The sequence below is a fragment of the Lissotriton vulgaris genome, chromosome 2_1 (assembly GCF_964263255.1).
Source record: "Lissotriton vulgaris chromosome 2_1, aLisVul1.2, whole genome shotgun sequence".
NCBI classification, from domain to species: Eukaryota; Metazoa; Chordata; class Amphibia; order Caudata; family Salamandridae; genus Lissotriton; species Lissotriton vulgaris.
In genome coordinates, this window is record NC_141687.1 from 1711398128 (window position 1) to 1711419110 (window position 20983).

The following is a 20983-nucleotide window of genomic DNA, read 5'->3' on the forward strand; positions in this document are numbered from 1 at the left end:
CCATCAAATCGGAAAATTGCAGTATCTTTTCATCTGGGCCCAGCAGATCTCCTATTTTTATAATTCCTTTTCTAGCCCATTCTGCCATAGTAGCATCAGCAAAAGGGTGGGAGGGTCTTATTCCTGTATAGTCTGGTGTATCTGTTGTATCTTCCCAACCCACATTTTTTTGCTACAGCTGACCAGATGTTATGCGCTTCTAGAACTGTCTTAAAACGAGTGCGTTTATAGTATGAAAAACCAGCGCAGTTTAGGAAAGCATTCGCAGTTTAAGAGCCCAGTACAATAGAGTATATCATGGTCGAAAAGGCATTAACATTCAAATCCGCTCCACTAGCGCCAATCAGACCCTGTATATATTGAAGAGCCGAAGCCCAATAATATAATCTAAAATCAGGAATCCCCCAACCCCCCCTTGCCCTCGGTAAAGTCATAAATTTGTAAGCCCGCCTGGTCTTCCCATATGACCAAATAAATTTATTCAAAATTGACTCAAGCTTATTAAACCAAGAGGACTCAAACATTAGGGGTATTGTTCGGAAAAAATAAAGAAACTTAGGGAGTATAAGCATTTTGATGACGTTGGTTAGGCCCACCAGTGAGAGTCTAAGGTTGTTTATCCTGACCAAATCTAAGCTTACTTTTCTCATTAAGGGGGAAATGTTCCGTTCTACCACTGTCTCCAAATTAGGCGAGATTTCAACACCTAAATAGACTGCTGCCGAAACCACTCGTGAATCGTTACAGCATACCATTGCATTCTTGATGATCTGCGTTTTTGCACTATTAAGCCTATAGCCAGAGATTATGCAAAATTTAAGGGCCTCTTGTTCGATTTCTCCAATTGCCGTAGATGGATCCGGGGTAATTATAGCGACGTCATCTGCTTACGCCAGCACATTAATTTCTATCCCATTCGAACAGAGGGGGGGAATACTAGGATTAAAATTAAGATAACGTAAGTAAGGATCCATATAAAGTGCAAAGAGGAGTGGGGAACTCGGACATCCTTTCCTTGTCCCTCTTTTTATCTGTACCGCAGCTGTGAGTTCCCGATTAATTTTAATTCTAGCCGTTGGAGCCTTATATAAAACCTGAATTGCACTAATGTATCTTTCACCAAAACCATAATGTCTCATTACCTCCCACAAATACTCCCAGGCGACCCTGTCGAAAGCCTTCTCGGCATCAAGAAATAGAGCTGCAACAGGGCCGCCCGCAACCTCCATAGCATCGAAGGAGGTAAGCACTGTCCTAACATGTTCCGTAGTACCCTTCCCTGGGATGAACCCATGTTGGACTGGGGAAACTAACTTCTCTATAACAGCAGTCAGTCTTGTTGCCAAGATTTTCGAATACAACTTCACATCCGCATTCATTAGAGCAATAGGTCTATACGACCCAGGGGCTGTGGGAGGTTTGCCTTTTTTCAAAATGACTATGATTTCAGTGCCACCCCATGAGTTTGGAATTGAAGCTTCACTCTGAGCTTGAATAAGCGTATCCAGTAACTCCGACCTGAGGGCCGCAAAAAATGTTTTATAGAATTCCACAGGGATCATATCTGGTCCTGCAGCCTTTGATGACGGAAGATCTGATAGGGCTAATGTCAATTCTTCTATGGTTATAATAGAGTCTAGTTTTTCCCTTTCCTCTACCTCTAACTCGTTAAATTGGATGTTTCCTAAATAGTCTTTAATTTTATCCCTACACACCTCAGCTTCCACATCGTATAATTCTGAATAATATCTCCAAAACTCATCTCCTATATCTGCAGGGTCAGAAATCAAATTGCCTGAGCCATCTATCATATTCCTAATATCACCTGCGGTAATCTTCTGTCTCGTTCTGACGGCAAGAATATGCCCCACTCTCTCACTAAACTCGCAAGCTTGTTCTTTCTTTGCCAAGTAGTTTGCTGCTGTTTTATTAGCAATACTTTCAGCTATTTCAGCCTTTAACACCATAATTTCCAACATTTGTTGATCCAAGGGACTTCCACTCGCAATTAACCTGCCCAACTCCGCCTCTGCAGCCAAGAGAGAATTAACTTTTCAACTCTTAGTGCGCACATACAGGCTGTGCACCCAGTTGCTTGACTGACTAAAAGCCTAGAGGGATCCCCACACCAATTTATTTTACCTTCGCAATAAATATGCCCGCACCACCTTAATAAAATAAAGAGCTCTGTCATATGTTTTTCTGTAGTATTTTGTACAGCATGAAGTGTCCGTTTGTTATTTTGAAAAGCTCTTAGGAGCCGCTATAAATAGTGCTGAAGAAAGATTGAAATCAGCTCAGACTGGTATTAAGGATCGTGTTAACTGACTTTGTGCATGTGTTCCAATGCACTCTTTGCAAGAGTAGACTGGGGGTGTGGAGGCCAGCCCCAGGCTTGAACATCTGGCTTCACGATCAATAGTTCGCATTCCACTTAATGCCTTTTTCTTCAACAAGCAGCATATGCCAACAGAGGCAGAAGAAAGCCAGAGCATTTCTAGCTCTGTGTTGTAAACTTTCATCTCTTTTTTGTAATCCAAGCCCATGTTAGCTTCATTGACATTTCAAAATGATGAATTACTTTGTTGTTATGGCAGTGGTGGATTTATTTATAATATTTCTCAACAATAACTCACAGCCTGTTGTAAAATGGCAAACTGCACAGTTTCTAACCTTTCAGATAACAATCAATATTACTTATCATATACAGGAATTTAAATATGCCACTTTCTTGCACTTTTTACTGTCAAGCCATAAAAACTAACTAGCAGCACAATCACGGGAGGGAGGGGGTGCGATTGAGGAGTGAACAGATGGTCATAGATGTCCAACAAAAAGCAGTGCCAGGAAACTCTCTTTGAAAACAAGCAGGAACAGGAAGAATGGCAGCAATAATGGGACAGAAGTAGTCTGAGCGAGGTGACAACAGATGGCCAGAGATGTCCAACTAAAAGAGTCAGTCTGTGATGTCCCATGGGAGGGAACCAGGCACCCTAAGGCAGGATAGATGAACACTAATAATGAACCAGAGTAAAGGAATTTCCAAAGGCAGGCCAACCAACCAACCAAAGTGCTGGGTGCTGCCTATAGACTTGAATACAACATGTCTCACAGAGCAGTATATATGCTGCACAGGCTCAAGCTAAAAAGGGCTCTTTCTGGACCAAAAGGTAGCTTTCTGCTAACTTTAGTGTAATTCCGTTCAGCGATTCAGTCTGTAGTCATGTTCAAAACCCTGATGGGAAATTGCCCTCGAAATGCATTTTGGGACCCCCTTTTTCTAAGCCCCCGCTTGTTGAATCAACCCTAAACTTTCCCAGCCAGCAGCTGAAGTGAGTGGCAAACTAGGTTTGAGAATATAAGGAAGATTCAAACTGTGCCATAGTTATTAGCAAAACAAAAAAAACACTTTTCCTATGGAAACTCCGTCCTAACTAAAACCACAGCTGGTGACCTGCAAACTCAGATCCACATAGACCGACCATGCATGCAACCTCTGCATTATCCACGCCAGCCAATTGACCATGAAACAGGCCTCCTGTTTCCACACACTTCGCATGCTCCACAGAATCTTCAGATGGATCCCAACCAACACAAGAAAGACCGTCACTCAGGCCCTTGTCAACAGCCACCTCGACTACGGCAACACCCTCTAGGCCAGTTTTTCCATCCAGCTCCTTATAAGACTCCAGTCTATACAGAACTCCGCAGTCAGACTCATCCTGGACCTCCCCAAATGAACCCATATTACCCCCACCTGAGAGACCTCCACTGGCTCCCCATCTAGAAAAGACGCGAGTTCAAGATCCTCATGCATTCTCACAAAGCCCTCCATGACTTAGGACCTACCCACATCAAACATAGACTGAACTTCCACCAACCTGCTAGACACCTATGCTCCTCTTCACTCGCCCTCGCATCCCCCCATTCGCCGCACCTGCAGCAGCAGCTGCTTCTTCTCCTGCATCGCACTCAAGACCTGGAACAACCTCCCCCTGCAGCTCTGGACAGCCCCCTTCACTGGCAGACTTCAGAAAAGACTCAATACTTGGCTCTTTGATAGAAACACAATGCCCAGATACCCCTAGGGGTGACAGAATTGCGTTTTACAAATGCAGATTGATTGCATAATTGACCAATAGGTCTACGTCCTATCCCATATAGAGGTGCAAGGACTATTCAAGTCAAACTATGGAGGGGACATACACACATTTGAATATCTTTAGTAGCAGATAGTCCTGCCTGCATGACACGTTACCTGTTTCCAAGTCAGCCCATCCAGGTGAAAGATTTTTTGGACACTGGAGTTCTCATTTAGATTTATTGAGATCGTGGAGTCTGTGGCGATGTCGAAAGGCTGGAGAGCTTGTACAATGCACATGGTGCAATTGGGTCCTCTCATTGGCCAGTGGTCGAACAATATGAATGGTGGACATGGTATTTTAAACCAATGTTATTGGTGCACAGAGTGAAAAACACTTTCATGGCATCTGAGAAAGGCACAAGGCCGAAACGCATGATGCCAGAATAATTGCTGTTAATAAAATCTTAGCAAGACTCTGTGAGTACTCCGCATTTTGTAAAACATATTGCTTGGATGCAGGCGAGTTCCCACCTCGCTAGTGGATGCGCCCGTCCTGAGTGCAGCAGCTTTAATGGATCTTTTGTTAATGAAGATAACTGTATAACACAAATAACGCTGCTGATCGGATGCCGCATTGACCGGGAACAAGGTTGCGAGTTATGCAAACTTGAGGATGCCAAGCCAATTGACCAACACCTACGTTTGGGTCCAGAGTTCACATCCAGCGGCTGAGGCGAGGAGTTATTTGAGTGCATTGGATGGCCTACCCCATATAGAGGTGCACGGACTATTCAAGTGAAACTATGAAGGGGACCTACAAGAATTTGAATGTCTTTAGTAGAAGATAGTCCTGCCCACACAACACGTTACCTGTTTCCAAGTCAGCCCATCGGGGTGGAAGATTTATTGGATATTGGAGTTCTCATTTTGATTCATTCAGACCGTGGAGTCTGTGGCGATGTCGAAGGGCAGGAGAGCTTGTACAATGAATATAGTGTAATTGGGTCCTCTCATTGGCTAGTGGTCGACCAATGAGAAGGGTCGACATGGTATTTTAACCAATGATATTGGTGCACAATGTGAAAAGCAATGGCATGGCATTTGAGAAAGGCACAACGTCGAAAAGCATGGAATAATTATTTTTAATGAAGTCTTTGCAAGACTCTGTGAGTGAACTGCAATTTGTAAAACGTATTGCTTGTAGGCAGGCGACTTCCCACATCGCTAGTGGATGCACTCGTCCTGAGTGCAGTGGCTATAATTTGGATCTTTTGTTGCCAGTAGGTAGTTATAGTTAGGACCTAGATTCCATAGAAAAAGCGTTTTTGATTTGTCATTATCTTTGGCGCCGTTTGACGAATCTTTGCGAAATTTTCAGAACTAATGGGGCGCTCCAGTCAACTTCTGTCTTGAAAGTTTTGGGGTTATTTGTCAAGCGGGGGCTGAGAAAAAAGGGGGGTCCTAAAGCATGCTTTCCCAATGTCAATTTCCAAAGCAAATTTTGTCACGGATACAGCCCGAACTGTTGAACGAATTACACCAAATATGCAGAGAGGTAGCTGTTGTTTCAGAGTGCACTCTTTGCTTTAAATGGTGTAAATCTGTTCAGTAGTTCCTGAGACATTTTAAAACAAAAATATCGATATCTGTGACCGAGGAGGATTTGCGAGCACAAGCTTAATTCTGATTGGCTGCCAACACTCCAAACCAGGAAGTGTTGGCAGCCATCTTGTGACTCAGTAAAACCGAGTCACAAGAAAACAGTTTAGAAAATGATAAAAGACAAGAAAAGGGGGCAGGGTACAAACACTCTGACCCCCTAGGCCTGCTCAGTGGGTCCTACAAGGACCCCCAGGATCCAAAAATTAAAAGGAAAAAAAAATCGGCTGAATTCGCACTGAGTGCGCTAATCTGGTAGAGAAAATTTAAAAAAACGAAGCACTGGCTCCCGTGCTTCATTTTCTATAAGACCCCTGGTGGGCCAGGTCCCAGGGGCAATGTGCAATAAATTAGCCGGGGCTCGTGGGGTTCCCTGCAGCCCCAGGTAGCACCACCTCCCCGGGGCTTTATCCATTATGTGCGCGGGGCACGCAGCCCCCATCATCCCCAGGGACCGCCACCTCCCGGGGCTTGTAAAAAGTGTGTGTTTGGGCTCCTGCCCCCCAAGCTGCCCCGGGGACCACCACCTCCCTGGGGCATTAATCAGTATGGGCGGGGGCCTTGTGGGCCTCCCCAAACCCCGGGGACTGCCCCCTAACGGAGCTGAAATTTAAATAAAAAAGTGTGGGGGGGACTCCTGCCCCCTCACAATACCCCGGGGCACTAATTTTTTAAATATGGAGGTCCGTTATGGACTCCCGGGCCCCGGGGACCACCACCTCCCTGGGGCTTTAAACAGTTGGGAGGGGGCCACGTGGCCCCCTCCTAGAACCCTCCTTGGCCCTGGGGATCTCTACCCCCCAGGGATGGCTCCTTCAAAGTCCCAGGCTGCCCACCCCCAGGGCATTGCTGTTTGCTGCGGCAGGTTGGGAGCACAGCTCCTGTCCTGCCATAGCAAACACTGCTTTGATTCATGGAAGCGAGAGCAGGAAACCTGCTCTCGCTTTCATGAAGCAAAGCAGAATTGCTTTTGGACAAAGGGAGCTGCATGTTAGCAGCTCTCATTACCCAAAAGCAATGCAGGCTCCGGCAGGAGGGAGGGAGTAGGCTGGGACTGTGGGGGCTCCACCCACGGTCCCCATCAAGGAGGCCAGACCCCGGGGGATGAGCTCCCGGGCCAAAAGGGGCCCAGGGAAGGGGGGCCACATGGCCCTCTCCAGAATAAAAAAACTAACACTTTTTTAAAAAGAGGCAATGCCCCAGTGAATGGGGTTCCCAGGGTAGATAAAGGCCTCGGAGGGGGGGGGGCCGCGCTGCCCCCTTCCCGTTTATTTATTTATTTTTATGTGACAGGCCCAGGAAGATGGGCTCCCCAGGGCCCAAAAAAGATTGAAAGAAGGGGGGCCACACAGCGCCCCTTTTAACATTTTTTTTTTAAGTTGGCATCTTGCCCAATGCCCCGCCCCCTCCCTGCACCACTCTGCAAATGTGACCCCTGGCGCGTTCTAAGTTGGGGAATTAAGTCCCCATGAATACTGAGGGTCCATGGGGGTCAACTAGCCTACCAGGTACCACCAGTAAGCACTACACAGCTGGATTGCAGAGAGGTAGTCTGACGCCACGCCCCTTTTGACACCACTCTGCAAATGTGCCTCTTGGCGGACTGCTGGTGGGGCGATGAGGTCCTCTTGTGTCCTCCTATTACCTCCACTAAGTCCCACACAGTGGGGTTGCTAAGAGGTCTTCGGAGGCCAAGCCCCCTTTTCTTCACCACTTTGCAAATGTTCCTCCTGGCAGAGTACTGGTTGGGGGATGAAGTTCTGGTTTTAAATTAGCATTTAATAAACCTTTGATTGTAATTCACTGAAAAAAACATAGTTTTCAGGGACATTATAGTTAGAAATTAGTATTTTTAAAACTTTTGAAATTCACTGAAAAAAACAGGTTTCAGGGAGTTATAGTTAGAAATTAGCATTTAAAAAACCTTTGAAATTCACTGAAAAAACCACAGGTTTCAGGGACGTTATAGTTAATTGGACATTTTACTCATACAAAACCAGAGAAATTTAGCCGTTATAGTTAGTTGGCCTAACTATAACTTGCGCCCTCACAATGCACTGCTGATGACATCACATATTACATTAATCATACAGATACCAACACATACTTACTCTCTTATACAATCACTGATACAAGCACACACTCATCCATACTGCCACTATCACAATCACTCACTCTCACATATAGTCATTTATATACTCTAACACTCTCATATACTGCTTTTCACATATGTAGTTACTCACACATGTACCACTGAGACCTTGCTCACAGGGAAACCCTTTGGGTGAGACTGAAATGCGTTGGGCTGTGTTGGCAGCGTTCAGAATTAAACACCCTTGAAGTACAAATGGGTGATTAATTGCTTTTCATAAAAATACGGAACAGCGAGTGCGGTGAGAACATCCCTGGCAAGGGAACTGTGGCGATAATTGGAACGGCTTGGTCCTGCCGTACTCAAAACGCACCACCCTAGAGGTGCCCATCAGCCAGAAAAATGGGACTATGTGGATAGATAGATATATATATGTGTGTATGTAAATATTCTGCCTTTTAAAGTTTTACCGGGTGATATTGTTGCATACAATATTCTGAAACAACAAGGTTCTGGGAAGAATTTCAACTATATTGGAATACATTTCAAAATGTGTGGAATTCTGCATTACTCTTGTTATGCAAAGTTACACCATTATGGCTTTTTGTGTAATTATGCTGTGTTCACACAAAATGATAGCATGGGAGCCCAGGAAAAGTGCAAATCACTGGAAAGCGAGTGATTGTCATTTGTAGTATTGTGTTTTTGGCTCTATTTCTTTTATGTCCGAATTGCTTTTTCATGCTCAAGAATGCAAGATGCAATTTGAGCTAAAGGTTTGCTAAAATATAAAGCTAAACATCATATTTGCATTCACATATTTTTGTTAAATATTTCTGAACATTCATGTAAGTATGCTAGAATAAATTACAGAAATGTCACCCCCATATATAACTAGAGCGAATGGGTGATGGACGAAGAAAGAAGATCAGTGGTGGTGGGACTGGGAAACTTCTTATTTAACCCCTTCGCTGCGGCGGGAATTCCGCCGCAGCGCTAAGGGGGCGGGGGGGGGTTCAGCGGCGCTCGCATGCCCGTGACGGAGCCGCTCTGTCACGAGCCGTGGTTGAGCTGTGCTCGTGATGGAGCGGTTCCGTCACGAATGCGCCCGCTCAATGGAACGCTCAGCGCAGGCGCGAAATTCGCGCCGCACAGGCGCGCCGAGCGGGCCATGACGGAACCGCTCCGTCATGAGCACAGCTCAGCTGATGCTCATGACAGAGCGGCTCCGTCATGAGCATGGGAGGGGTTAAGAAAACATTAAATGATTGTTACATACCATACGTGCTCACATTTCCAATGGTGCTTTTTCGCCCTTCTGCAGGAGCTATGCAGCACGCATTAAGCGTCCCTTTGGTGTGAAGTATGACCCTTTCACCCTCAGCATCGAGGTCTTGGATAACCCGCACAAGATCCGCCAATCTCTGGACGAGGTGAAGGAAGAACTACAGTCCCTCACTGATGCCCTGAACATGATCAGTTAGCTTACAAAGAGTGAGACAAGAACACAGAGCACTTCATCATTCCCTGCAAACCGTCCAGTTCAGTGGATTGCCATTGGCAAAGCATTGCAGCAGTTCTACCCCAGTGTGGAAAAATAATGTTGGTGTATTGGCCCTAGTCACATTTTGATACTATTCTGGATCAGCTATTGTTTTTTGTGACTTCATTTTCCCTATCATGAATGCATATATTTTTCGTAGACTACAAAGTGTCAGCCCCTCTGTTCTGAGAGCCCAGCCATAGCTGCAATGTTTCCCTGCTGAGTTCCTCCTGTGTATGCGTTGATACTTTTACTGTACCAGATCTATGTATGGTGAGCACAGCTTCCCCAGTGTAAATTAACCAAAACGTTTCAGAAACTCCACAAAAGCTCAAGTCACCAATGGAACAGTAGGGCCCACTGGCTGAGCTGGAGAATTGTAGAAACGTAAAATGTCACGGGGCATTGTAGCAAGAACCGTGTTAAAGTTATAGCAAGGCAGAAAACTGCCGTCAAAACTGCAATAATGGGCTTGCTAATATGCGTTATAGAATTCCAATAGAAGCCCAGGTTAGATGTGCAGGACATCTAACCTGGGCTTCTATTGGAATTCTATAACGCATATTAGCAAGCCCATTATCGCTGTTTTAGCGGCAGTTTCCTGCTGCTAAAATGGCGATAATTTTAACGAGGTTCTTGCTAATATGCCCCCACGTTCTTTCTCAGGAACGCTAAATAATTTTGGGAAGACAGGGTGATCATATTTGAGCTCTCTGGTGTCGAATTTAATAAAATGATGTGTTACAATACCACAGCTTCAATGTCAACCATTAAAAAAACACACACCTATGTCTAGAGTCGTCTTTTTTGCAAGCACAACCAATTGTACTAATATTCTTACATTTCTACAGAGGTGATCTGAACTAATAAACATCTCTACAATAAAGAGCAACGATAAAGTTTCAAAAGGCATGAATTAACCATAGGTGGGTTTCTGGGGAATCCACTCTAGTACCTCTATAACTGCAAGTAATGCAGCACAGGTCCTAAAGGTATCAACCCCATCACGTGCATATTATATGGTACAATACACCCAAGTACAGATGTGAGAGGGAACACCCTGACTGGCATAGATCTAGCCAACATATGGCTCCACGTATTGGAGTGTCCACTTTCAGGCACTGTAGTTTCATGAAGTCAATGCAGCCATCGAATGTGCATTTTAGGGGACTGTCATTCTCCATCCTTATTTCTAGGCATAGTCCCTGTGGACTCTTCTTGGAAGGAGCCAGGTGTTTAGTCTTCCTGATTTCAAGGTGGTTGTCGATGGGTTTTTTTCTTTGCCGGAAGTGAGTTCTTGAGTTTATCTTCACGAAGGAAGAAGGTTTCACACATGAACTACTTCTTGCAAGCCGAGATCATCAGATGTGGTGTGCATCTAGATCAGAGTTTTCTGTTCTGTGAACACCTTTTGAGCTTTACTTGAAAGAAGGCTAGGCTTTTACTGTTGATTATCCTATGTGTTATGTAGATGGTCTTGAAAATTGATTACCTACCAATGGGAAACCAGTGTAGAGGTTAGTGGCCTATGAGATGTAGTCAGTGAGATGTGTATGTAGTAATTTTTAATTCTTTTTAGCTGTCACAGTAAGGACATTGGGACCCATGGTAACATCCACATACATAATCCAGGCATTGCTTAATTTGAGCTCGGCACCAGCATTAATTCTTAGTACCGTCGCTTGTGACAGTCTGCCAGATAGTGGCCTTGTGTATGAGCACAACAATTGTTTATTCATTTTATATACATAAACACGAATTCGTGCCACCCAAGCCATTCTTATAGCTTTGGGTGCCTGGAATAGTCTGCAATGTCACACATTTAGGAGTGTGATGATAAGTAGTTATGGTGGTACTGTAAATGGCAGTGCTCACTGGGGGAAAGGATGGTGCAAGCTGACTTGTCCTCCCGACGAGAACCCTGGCACTTATTGTTTCACAAATTAACCACTGAATCCAGATCTGATATGAGGAGAAAGTTAATCACCAAGTGCTTCAGCAGAAATCCAAGAGGAGAGAATAATCTTTTTATACCCCTAGAGGCTGGGAAAGGGACTTCTTCTGACTTTGTTTAGTTGCTGAGCTATGGAAAGGTCGGAATCAATTTTGTCTCCCAAGTTTCACACTTTTGTTGTTGTTGGTGATACTCTTAAGTTCCTGTGGCCAGACTTTATTAAGATGGACGTTTTTCTATTCTTTACATAAAGTTCTCTGTTGTGGATGCATTGGTTTTAAGGTAATTTGTTAGCATTGATTGGTTAATGGCTTTGAGACTGCAATCTAGTCTTTGACCTTTCAACACCATTCAGATTCTCCAATTTCAAGATGGACTGTGTGTAATCTGTATACTAGTAGCATATCAGGTTAAAAGACTCAATGATTTCTGGTAGTGGGCTGAGGTAGATAATAAAATGATGGACCAATGATCGATCCTTGAGGCACACTGTCAGACCCCATTCAGGAGGCCATGAGGAAAACGGGATATACTGGACGTCAGCCATGGGGACTGGGGCTGTTTGCTTCTGTTGTCATGGGCTCTGTCTTCCCAAGGCTCTTCACAACTGGACCAGGTACAACCCTTTCAGAACTTGACTCTCAGTGGTATCAATGAAAAGCTGTCTCACGCTTCTCAGGGATGTAGTGTGGGGCCGAGTAAGCTCAGAACTCAACAGTCCCCAAGCAGCATAATAACGGATTGTCCAACCCAGTGCATTACTTTAGTAAAAGATAAGCACTTTAATCTGCACACTTAAAAAGTAATACTCTACAAAACAGGTAACAGGTACAAACAACACATTGACATTTGGGCCCCTGCCCCTTGGATTCTGCCTCACTTTACCCCCTTCCCTGGGCTTTCCCTTTTGATAATTCTAGGTAGGTCTCTCCTCAAGGTTTAGAGTTTTTTCTTGGACTCATATGCAGATTAACCTTTAGTTCAGTAAGTAGCACTCAGTTAATAAAAGAAAAAGTCAGCTTTAAGCATAGTCTAACCACAGCACAGACATCAGTGTCCTTTTCATGCAGCTGTCGGGGATCTAGAGCATGCATCTTTCTCCACCCTCGCCTCTGGGTGAGAACCCATCAGGCAGAGCTATGCCCCGTGATCCTGAGGAGGACTCAAGTAGAACAACAGCTGGGCATTCATCCACTGTCTCCTCAGACAGATGCTGATTTTTGAATGATGTAGAGGTTTCCAGGGGATGGTGGGCCTGTTTCTGGGTCTTGGTGAGGTGCAGAAGAAGGGCCACCAAGGATAAGTGTTCACAGTGGCATGAATGTGGGTGCACAATTTATCTCAGGCACAGTTTGAAATGGTTGAAGCACAGTCCATCCCAGGAACAGAGTGTTGTTGGTGGCACATTCTGCCCTGTGCGCAATTCTTGAATGCTTCAGGCACAGTTCTTGTCCATGGTAGCAAGAACACATTTCCGTGAGTCCCTCCCAGAACTGCTAGCACGTAGAGACTGCACCCATGTCCACAGGGCACATAGATTCCTCTCCACAGACCTCCTCTCCTAGTGGACACTCACACAACTGGGGTCAAGCTGCTTCTAGTGCTCCCTCGACATTCACTCCTGCAGGGTTAGCAGGCGTTTCTCTCGGCAGTAGGCAGGCTGGCTTTGTGGTGCTTCAGGCCAGAGTAACAGCTACTTAAAGCAAGGCACACATTCAGGTGATGTCCCCTCACCTCTGAGAATCTGGCTGTCAAGCACTTCCTTCATCAGACAAAACTTGAAATTGGAACAAGTGGGTCTGTGGCTCTCACTTTTATACAGTCAAAGCAGACAGGTGTCTTTCTAGGCTCCGGGCACATACTTTGAGTAGGAGGTGTCTGTGATTTAGTAATTATTGATGATGGTCAATGCTAGTGTTGCTGTGGCCATAGTTTGAAAATGTTTCAATCTTTGTGGAAGTCAGGGGCCCAACAGTCAGCCCAGAGGTTTTCTGACCTTTTACAAATAATGGAATTCTAAAGCTGATTTTCTTTGGTGAACACACCATATCCAGGCCTCAGTGAGTTGAGAGTCTGATGTCTTCTTAGCAAGATGACGTTCCAGCATTTTTAGCTTTGGCCAGGTGGCCTGCAGTAGATTTACCAGCATTTTTGCAGGTGCTTTCTGGGTTGCAGACTTCTGAGAGGACTTTATGGAGCTCCCAAGCATTAGGGCATTAGCAAAGGGCATCCTTTTTAAGTAGTTGAGCCTTTTGCTAGTGGATTTGTCGGTCCAGTTGCGACTCTGGGTATAGATGTTATTGTGTTTTTTCTCTGTTTGTTCCATTAGCTTTAAATTGCAGCCAACTGGGATTTAATCCTCTTTATTCCTTCATTTATCCGTGGTATTCACTGTTATTCAAGTAGTTTCTTTTTGAATACCATCTTAATGCCTCTGCCTTAAGAAGTAACTTAGCTCTGTGGTGTGTGTAATACAAGAAAGATAAACATAAGCATATAGTCATATAACACAAAGCATGCAAGCACACAGGTGAGACTAACCACTTGACAAGAATGAATCAAATATAATAGCCTACAGGTAAAGAGAACGAAAATAACAGCCCACCACATGTATGAATGAATGAATGCAATTTATAAAGCATTCACCTACACCAAAGAGTGTCCCAGTGCTTGTCTGCTAAGAACCGAACAGCCAATCACAGTGAGTTAAGCGAAATATGCCTGTTGTGTTTTTAGGGTCTTCTTTGCGTGCCAGTACTGAGAAGGAGGAATCCTCACTATTGGCTGAGCACGAGCCCTAGAAGGGGTGTAGTGGAAAATTCTCATGACCAGGTGACTGGGACCTCGATTATAAACACCTCGATTAAGGAAAGCTGAAGCTTTAAACTGTATCCTTTACTTAATGGGAGGCCAATGCAGTTCCTGCAAATACGAGGAGAGCAACAATCGAAAGGCCCAGAATACTCCGGGCTGCAGAGTATTACACTGTCTGACGTTTCCTGGTCTTATAATCATGCACACCGATAGAAAGACAGTCAGAGTAGTAAAGCAATAGAATGCTTATGGAAAACTACAGGGGTGAGCCAGAATGATCACACAATGATAAGTCTGCAGGTAGAACGGAGATAGCTTTTATCTTTACCTTCACCTACCACTATGCAATATATAAGACAGTGGCGTAACGAACCTTGAGGGGGCCCCCCTGCAGGGTACGTGAAGGGGCCCCCTTTGGACTCAATCTAGAACACCCCAGCAGAAGTGCGGTGCTGACGGGGCCCCCTGGAGGGTGAGGGCCCCCGCACAGCGGGGGCTGCAGGAGCCTGTGTTACGCCCCTGATATAAGAACATAGAGCCTCTACGCACAAGTAGTGACTTGGCATACTCAGCACACCGAGGTAATGTAGCTGAAGTCAAACACAAATACATGTGGAGCTTGCTGCTGAGCTTTCAGTAACACAGGGATGTTGACACAAGAGAATGAGAGAGAGCTCCAGTTATGCATATGTTATTGCCAGCAGAGGTACAGGCAATGTTTGCAGAGTCGCTGTCTATGAAATAGGGTCTGAAGGGGCTACATCATAGGCTACAGAGAAGGCACTTCAGAGACGGAAGCTGCTCGACTGGTAAGCCTGTTGAATCACTCATTAGGTACAGGTAAGGTGCTGGAGGACTGGGGAAAGATAAATTTGGTCCCTGACTACAAAAGAGTGAGCAGGGTGGAGACTGGTAACCCAGGGGCATATTATCAACGGGCAGCGATAATTATCGCTGGCCGTGCTTAGCGATAATTTTATTATCGCAGGCTATCTCTGGAATTTATCGCCCTGGTAGCGCGTTTTTAACAACCCGTTTCTCCAGGGCGATAAAAATTCCAGAGATAGCGAGGTTATCGCCATTTTGCAGGGAACATCGCTGGTTTTCAAGCGATGTTCCCTGCAAAACGGCGATAACCTTGCTGACACGACCCACAGGGTCATACCAGCATAATCCACCCCAATGTTAGGGATAGGTAAGTCTGCATTTTAGCAGATGTTAGTCTTTGAAGAAAACAGCAGTTTTCTCCAAATACTAACGTGTGCTAAAATGCTGGGGCAGCCTTGTAAATATTGCGATGTGAACATCAGCGATATTCGCAAGGTTGTCCATCCGGGTTACACCCAGTGACGCCCACTTTGCATCTCATTAGAGATGCAAAGGGAGGCGTTGGGAAAAAGGGTGCTAACATGCGATTATGCATGTTAGCACCCTCTTGGAAATAGGGTGATAGTTTAGCTCTGCTTTTTTGGCTTTCTAAGCCAAAGAAAAGGAGATAAAGCCCTTCTAAATATGACCCTAAGCTGGTTAGTCTGCCTTCAGATCAGGAGAAAATTAAACAATCAACTATAAAACAAAGGCAGGGACAAAGGGGCATATTATCAAGAACGGCGATAAAATGATTGCCGCTTTAGCGGCAGGAAACTGCCGCTAAAACGGCGATAATGGGCTTGATAATATGTCCTTGTGAATTCCCATAGCAGCTCAGGTTCTGGTATTAACCGGGGCTGCTATGGGAATTCACAAGGGCATCATATCAAGCCCATTATCGCCGTTTTAGCAGCAGTTTCCTGCCGCTAAAGCGGCAATAATTTTATCGCAGTTCTTGATAATATGCCCCAAATTACAAGTTCAGGCCAGACGTGATAGTGAGCAGGCTGGCTACAGGGACCGAATTAGGGCAGCTGAACAGAGAACCTTAAATCCTGGTTGCGAAGCGTTGTGTGGATCCGCGCCGAAGACGCTTTTCACAGCAGAGGCGATGAGTCGGTTCCGAGATGCGGCACAGCTGTAGTTCGAGGTCCTGTTGAGGTGACATTGAGGATCCCGTTGACGGGGTTTGTGATGCTAAATCCTTGGATACAGCAGACAGCAGGTTCATGGAAATATTTTCTAGGAAAGTTATGACAGAAACGTATAATTATGAAATTTGAGAAGATGGCTTGGGACGAATTTCGAGGCAGAGAGGAGGATGTGATCTACTCAGAATTCAATAACATCTTTGACCCTTTTTCACACAGAAAACTATAAGCATTGCATTTATGAGGTTTTCCAAAATGTGAGTCAGGTTCCAGAAGGTGTCAAACAGTATGGATAGTTTCAAGTGGAATTTCAGTAACAATAAATTAATGCACATTATTCTAAATTTGAGGTTGACCAGATTCGAATTCATCTCCAAAACACCACAATATATAACTCTCTTAAGGTACAAGATTTTCAGATGAGGTGTCCAGCAAGCAACCACACAATCTAAGATAAGGACCGGTAGAGCTGTAGACAGAGATATTAAAAGTGTGTGTGTGTGTGGGGCGGGGGTGGGAGGTTTGACAGTAATGACACCCTCTGCAGGGCAATGTTTCCTGTTCACATGCCAGTAGATTTAGAATTACAATGATATGTCAAGCAGAGTGGTAAAAGGAAACTGCGAGATGCAATATGCCATCCTTGAGAATGCTAGAATCTGGTGGAACGGAGACGTCAGTAAGTCTCAATATCAAATAGGGAATGAATCACTTGACCTGAGTAACCAGGGTTTGCAATGTATTCAGATAAAAACCCTCATTCACGTATGTAGGTCCTACAGACGTGAATGAGGGTTTTTATCTGAATACATTGCAAACCCTAGTTACTCAGGTCAAGTGATTCATTCCCTATTTGATATTGAGCATTGCTTCAAGGAAGCTAAATGGATCACAGCCTTTTCCTTCTCCCCCCACTTGATTAATCGCGGCGTCAGTAAGTCACCGTTGGAAGCAGAGTTTGAGTTGGGTCGGACACATTTCATGCTTAAAATGGCCATTGCATTGTTGTGTGTTCCACCATTAGTCTTGAGCTCTAGCAAAGGAAGCTGGGTTTGAAGGTAGTGTGTGAGTTACTAGATCTTAATTTCAAGTACCATAAATGGGTGAAGTTGAGCTCAAGATCTTGATCAATTGAGTAGTAAATGGAAGTTGATAAAGGGGGAGATAGATGTGGAAAGGGAGGGGGTTTAAGACCAAACCTGGGTTGTCTCATAAAGAAAGAAGGGGACTTGGAATAAGAGAGATAATGTCACTGGAGCACCACCTTTAAAACTAAGGATGGAATAGGAGTAGCTTGGAGCTGGGAGGGGAAACATGACCGGCACATTGTGCCCTGAAGATGAAGCAGAGGGGGACTGATAGAGCACGGTTGACCAATTGTAACATAAGTATTTGTAAAGCACACGTTCACCCAAGGGTATCTTGGTGCTGTATAACCGATGTTTATTGTTACCCAGCTGAATGGTACTCATTTCATCGATCTCAGAAGGATAAAAGGCTGAGTGGACCCATCGGGATTTGAACATGAGACCATGAGGTCAAACACAGGCCCCTAGAGAGGATGCAATAATCCACTAAGCCACCAGACCCAGCAGTTCACCAGAGTTCACTCATGGGGCAGAGAGGGGACCAGGACACCGCCTCCTCAAGGGATGTAGCTACTGATAAAGTAAAGTGTCCAGGTGAGGATTGGATTCATGGGATCAGGGGGCGAACTTGAGACAATCCTTCATACTGGCAACAGGAACAAACAGTAACATGAAAGCGATGGACAGGGGGTGTGACGTGGAGGGTACCTGGTTTTAAGAAGTGAACTCAGGGGTGAATAGGGGAACCCTTCGGATATATGTTGAAATAAGAGAAGGAGGTATTGAAGGGAAGGACTCGACTGGCATCGAGGTCTAAGCACAGAAAATGGGCACCGGGGATTAGGATGACTGCCCAGCTTGGCATAGATGAAAGATGGGAATATGAAGCAGTGGAAAGAGGATGCGCACAAGGCCATCCAGAAAGGTCATGAAAGCATTGCAGATGATGATGTCGACCACCAAGGGAATATGATTTGAGTGAGCAACATAGACATACGAGAAGGATGGGATACATGAAATAAGGGAGAAGGGGTAACATATAAGAACCCTGTAAAACAAAGGAAAGAGGTCACACTCCATGGGCGAGTGCTGAAGGTGAAAGACGAGGGCAGGGATGCATGTGTGCTTATTATTAAAGATTCCATGGGCTTGTGAATGGAAGGCAGGGTGTTGTGAAAATTCGTCAGTAGAAAAAGGAAAAAGTGGGAACCGAGTCATGCATTTAGAATGTATGGGGTAAAAAGACTGAAGAAGTAGACAAGTATCTTCCAGAGGCAATCATCTTTAAGAGAAAGTAAGACGAGACACCTCTTGTAATAAGGGAGTAAACGGGGTGAAGAAGGTATGGACACGGATGAAGAAACCATGAAATGCTAGGGTACCATGGTCCATAACGACAACTGTAATAAGTTTAGTGGAAAGGTTACAAAGAGGTCCCAGTGTCAGAGAGCAGCACACACATTTGACTTGGGCAAGACCAACACCAGCAAGACAACATGACTGCATACTGTGAGTCTTGGTTAAAAATAAAATAAAAGGCAAAACGTGATTGGAAGGAAAGGATGATAGACTTTGGCGCGGAAAAATCTCATAACAAGACCATAGCCTTCTGGCCCAGGGCACAGTAGAGAAGGTGCTGAACCAGAGACACGGCAGATCATAAGACAAAAAAAAGTAAACTGAGACCAAAATGTGCTCTAAGCTCGGATGAAGCACTTGAGAGCGAGGTAGACAAAGTGATACAACATGTAAAGATCATAAATGTACCTACATGAATGCTATGAATATGTTGGACCACAAAATGTGTACGTTCCCCAATATTGTTTGCTACTTATTATTGTCACAGCATAATATGTGGGAAAAGATGTTCTTAGGTCTGTTGACTGGATACTGACTGCTTCATATGCTTTTGAGTCTTGTACCCACGGCTTCTAGTGCCAGATAAGTTAGGTTTCTGGTAGTCTGACCCACTGTTTCGAGGAAGAGATGGGGCTATGTAATTTTCATTAAGGTATTAGAGGGGAGAGGCAGGGCAGTGATAGGCCAGCCCACTTGATGCCTACTATTTACAAATCATGGGTTATTTAGGATAAGAAAAGCAAAGAGAGGAGGCAGGCACTTACTTTGTTCTCCAGGGAAGTTAGCCACTTTGGTTCTCGTCTGACGGAAATGACTGACAGGAAGTAGTGATATATTTACATGTTACAAGGTATGCACAAGCCTGCTCCCGAGTTGGATTGCTAAAAAGGGTCCATGTTTGCTCATTCGAATAGTAGCGATCGGCAAAGCTGGCAAGTCCGAGGTGAAGAAAAGGGGCTGCGCAACGCAGATGGAACAATTGTGATGCCACTGAGGGCAGAACTGCAGCATAGCGAGGATGAAGTACTAAAATACAGCAATTATCAGGGTTCAATGGGTCCCTGAGGGCTCTGGGCCCCGGTGCACTGCACCTCTTGCACCAATGGCAGCTGCACTCCTGGGGCAGAACACACTCTGCTCAGCAGCCACTTAGAGGCATATGTACGAGCCCCTATCACCACGGGAATGACACTTTTTATATCTTTCCCCTGGCAAAAGGGGCCTACCGTATGTATAAGGCAGCGTTAAGCCACTTAACGTGGCTTAACGCTGCCTTGTACCTAAGGCACCCTTTCATGCCATGTTTAGAGTGAAAGGGGCGTACAATGGGGCAGATTTATGAGGCCGTTGCGCCTCTTTGCGCTGCAGTTGCGTCACTTTATTTGACGCAGCTGCGCCACAAACAATGCGCCCTATTTACAACGTGACGCATCTAGGAGATGCGTCACGTTGTAAAGCACTGCGCCATAAGGAGGCGTTCCTGCGCAGGGGGGGCGTTCCTGCGCAGGAACGCCTCCTGAACGTGGCTGAGTGAAATCTATGAGATTTCACTCAGTCACTTTCAGGGCAATGCTGCGTCAAAACCCTGCGCCTGCTTGAAGCAGGCGTAGGTCTTGACGCAGCATTGTGTAGATGCGCTTGCGACGCAACTCCAGCAATGCGCCACATTTCCAGCACAGATGCGTCACGCATCTGTGCCGTTTTTGCACCATGGTGCGCCGCATTATAAATGCGGCGCACCATGGGTGGCGGAGCTGTGGCGCACTGTGGCGCACGTCAACTGGCGCATCCATGGAGATGCGCCAGTTAACATGAATCTGCCCCAAAGTGTGTTGTGGTGGGCGTTCCACTGCAACACCCATTGTATTTGACGCTGCCTCTTATGTACAAGGGTGGCGTACATAGGAGGCAGCACCAAAATTAAGACCAGGAAAACCCTGGTGTTTGCCTGCCAGTGACAACAGGTCAGTTCTCAGCTGCCTGAAATTATTTAAGCAGTGGCAAATGTGACAAGCAGTGCTATTGTTTTACCCCTTTGGCACTCCTGCTGAGGGCAATGCTGAGACACAAGTACCTACAGCCTGATGGCCTTGGGTGCAGTGGTCGAAGGGAGGAAACAAAAGTAGGGGAACTGTGGGCAGAGAATCAGAGGGCGGGACTAACCCAAGGATTGGATCGATGGGCAGAGGTGTGGGCAGATTGTGCAAAACATCCCAATTTTTAGTATTTGGCATTTCACTGACCAGGTACAGCTTATTATGTCATAAAATTCAACCAATGGATACACATGATTATTTAAGGTTTAATATGAGCTACTGACATTAAAATACATTCACAAAGTGGGATATGTTTCCAATTACAGAAAGTCC

At 45.2% G+C, this 20983-nt stretch overlaps 1 protein-coding gene across 2 annotated transcripts in view; it reads left to right on the forward strand.

Annotated features, from left to right (window-relative positions):
* Positions 1-10167, forward strand: part of TH (tyrosine hydroxylase) — a 568946-nt gene extending 558779 nt beyond the window's left edge. Inside the window, exons 13-14 of one of the 2 annotated variants that reach the window (XR_015308512.1) lie at positions 9160-9829; positions 9894-10166. Coding sequence is in view for 1 of the 2 variants with exons in the window: in XM_086957708.1 (XP_086813834.1) it covers positions 9160-9319 (160 nt within the window). In the remaining variant the exon portion in view is untranslated. Of the gene's footprint in view, positions 1-9159 lie in introns of both variants that reach the window. The other variant, XM_086957708.1, reaches the window with a different exon arrangement.
* Positions 10168-20983: the final 10816 nt, after the last annotated feature.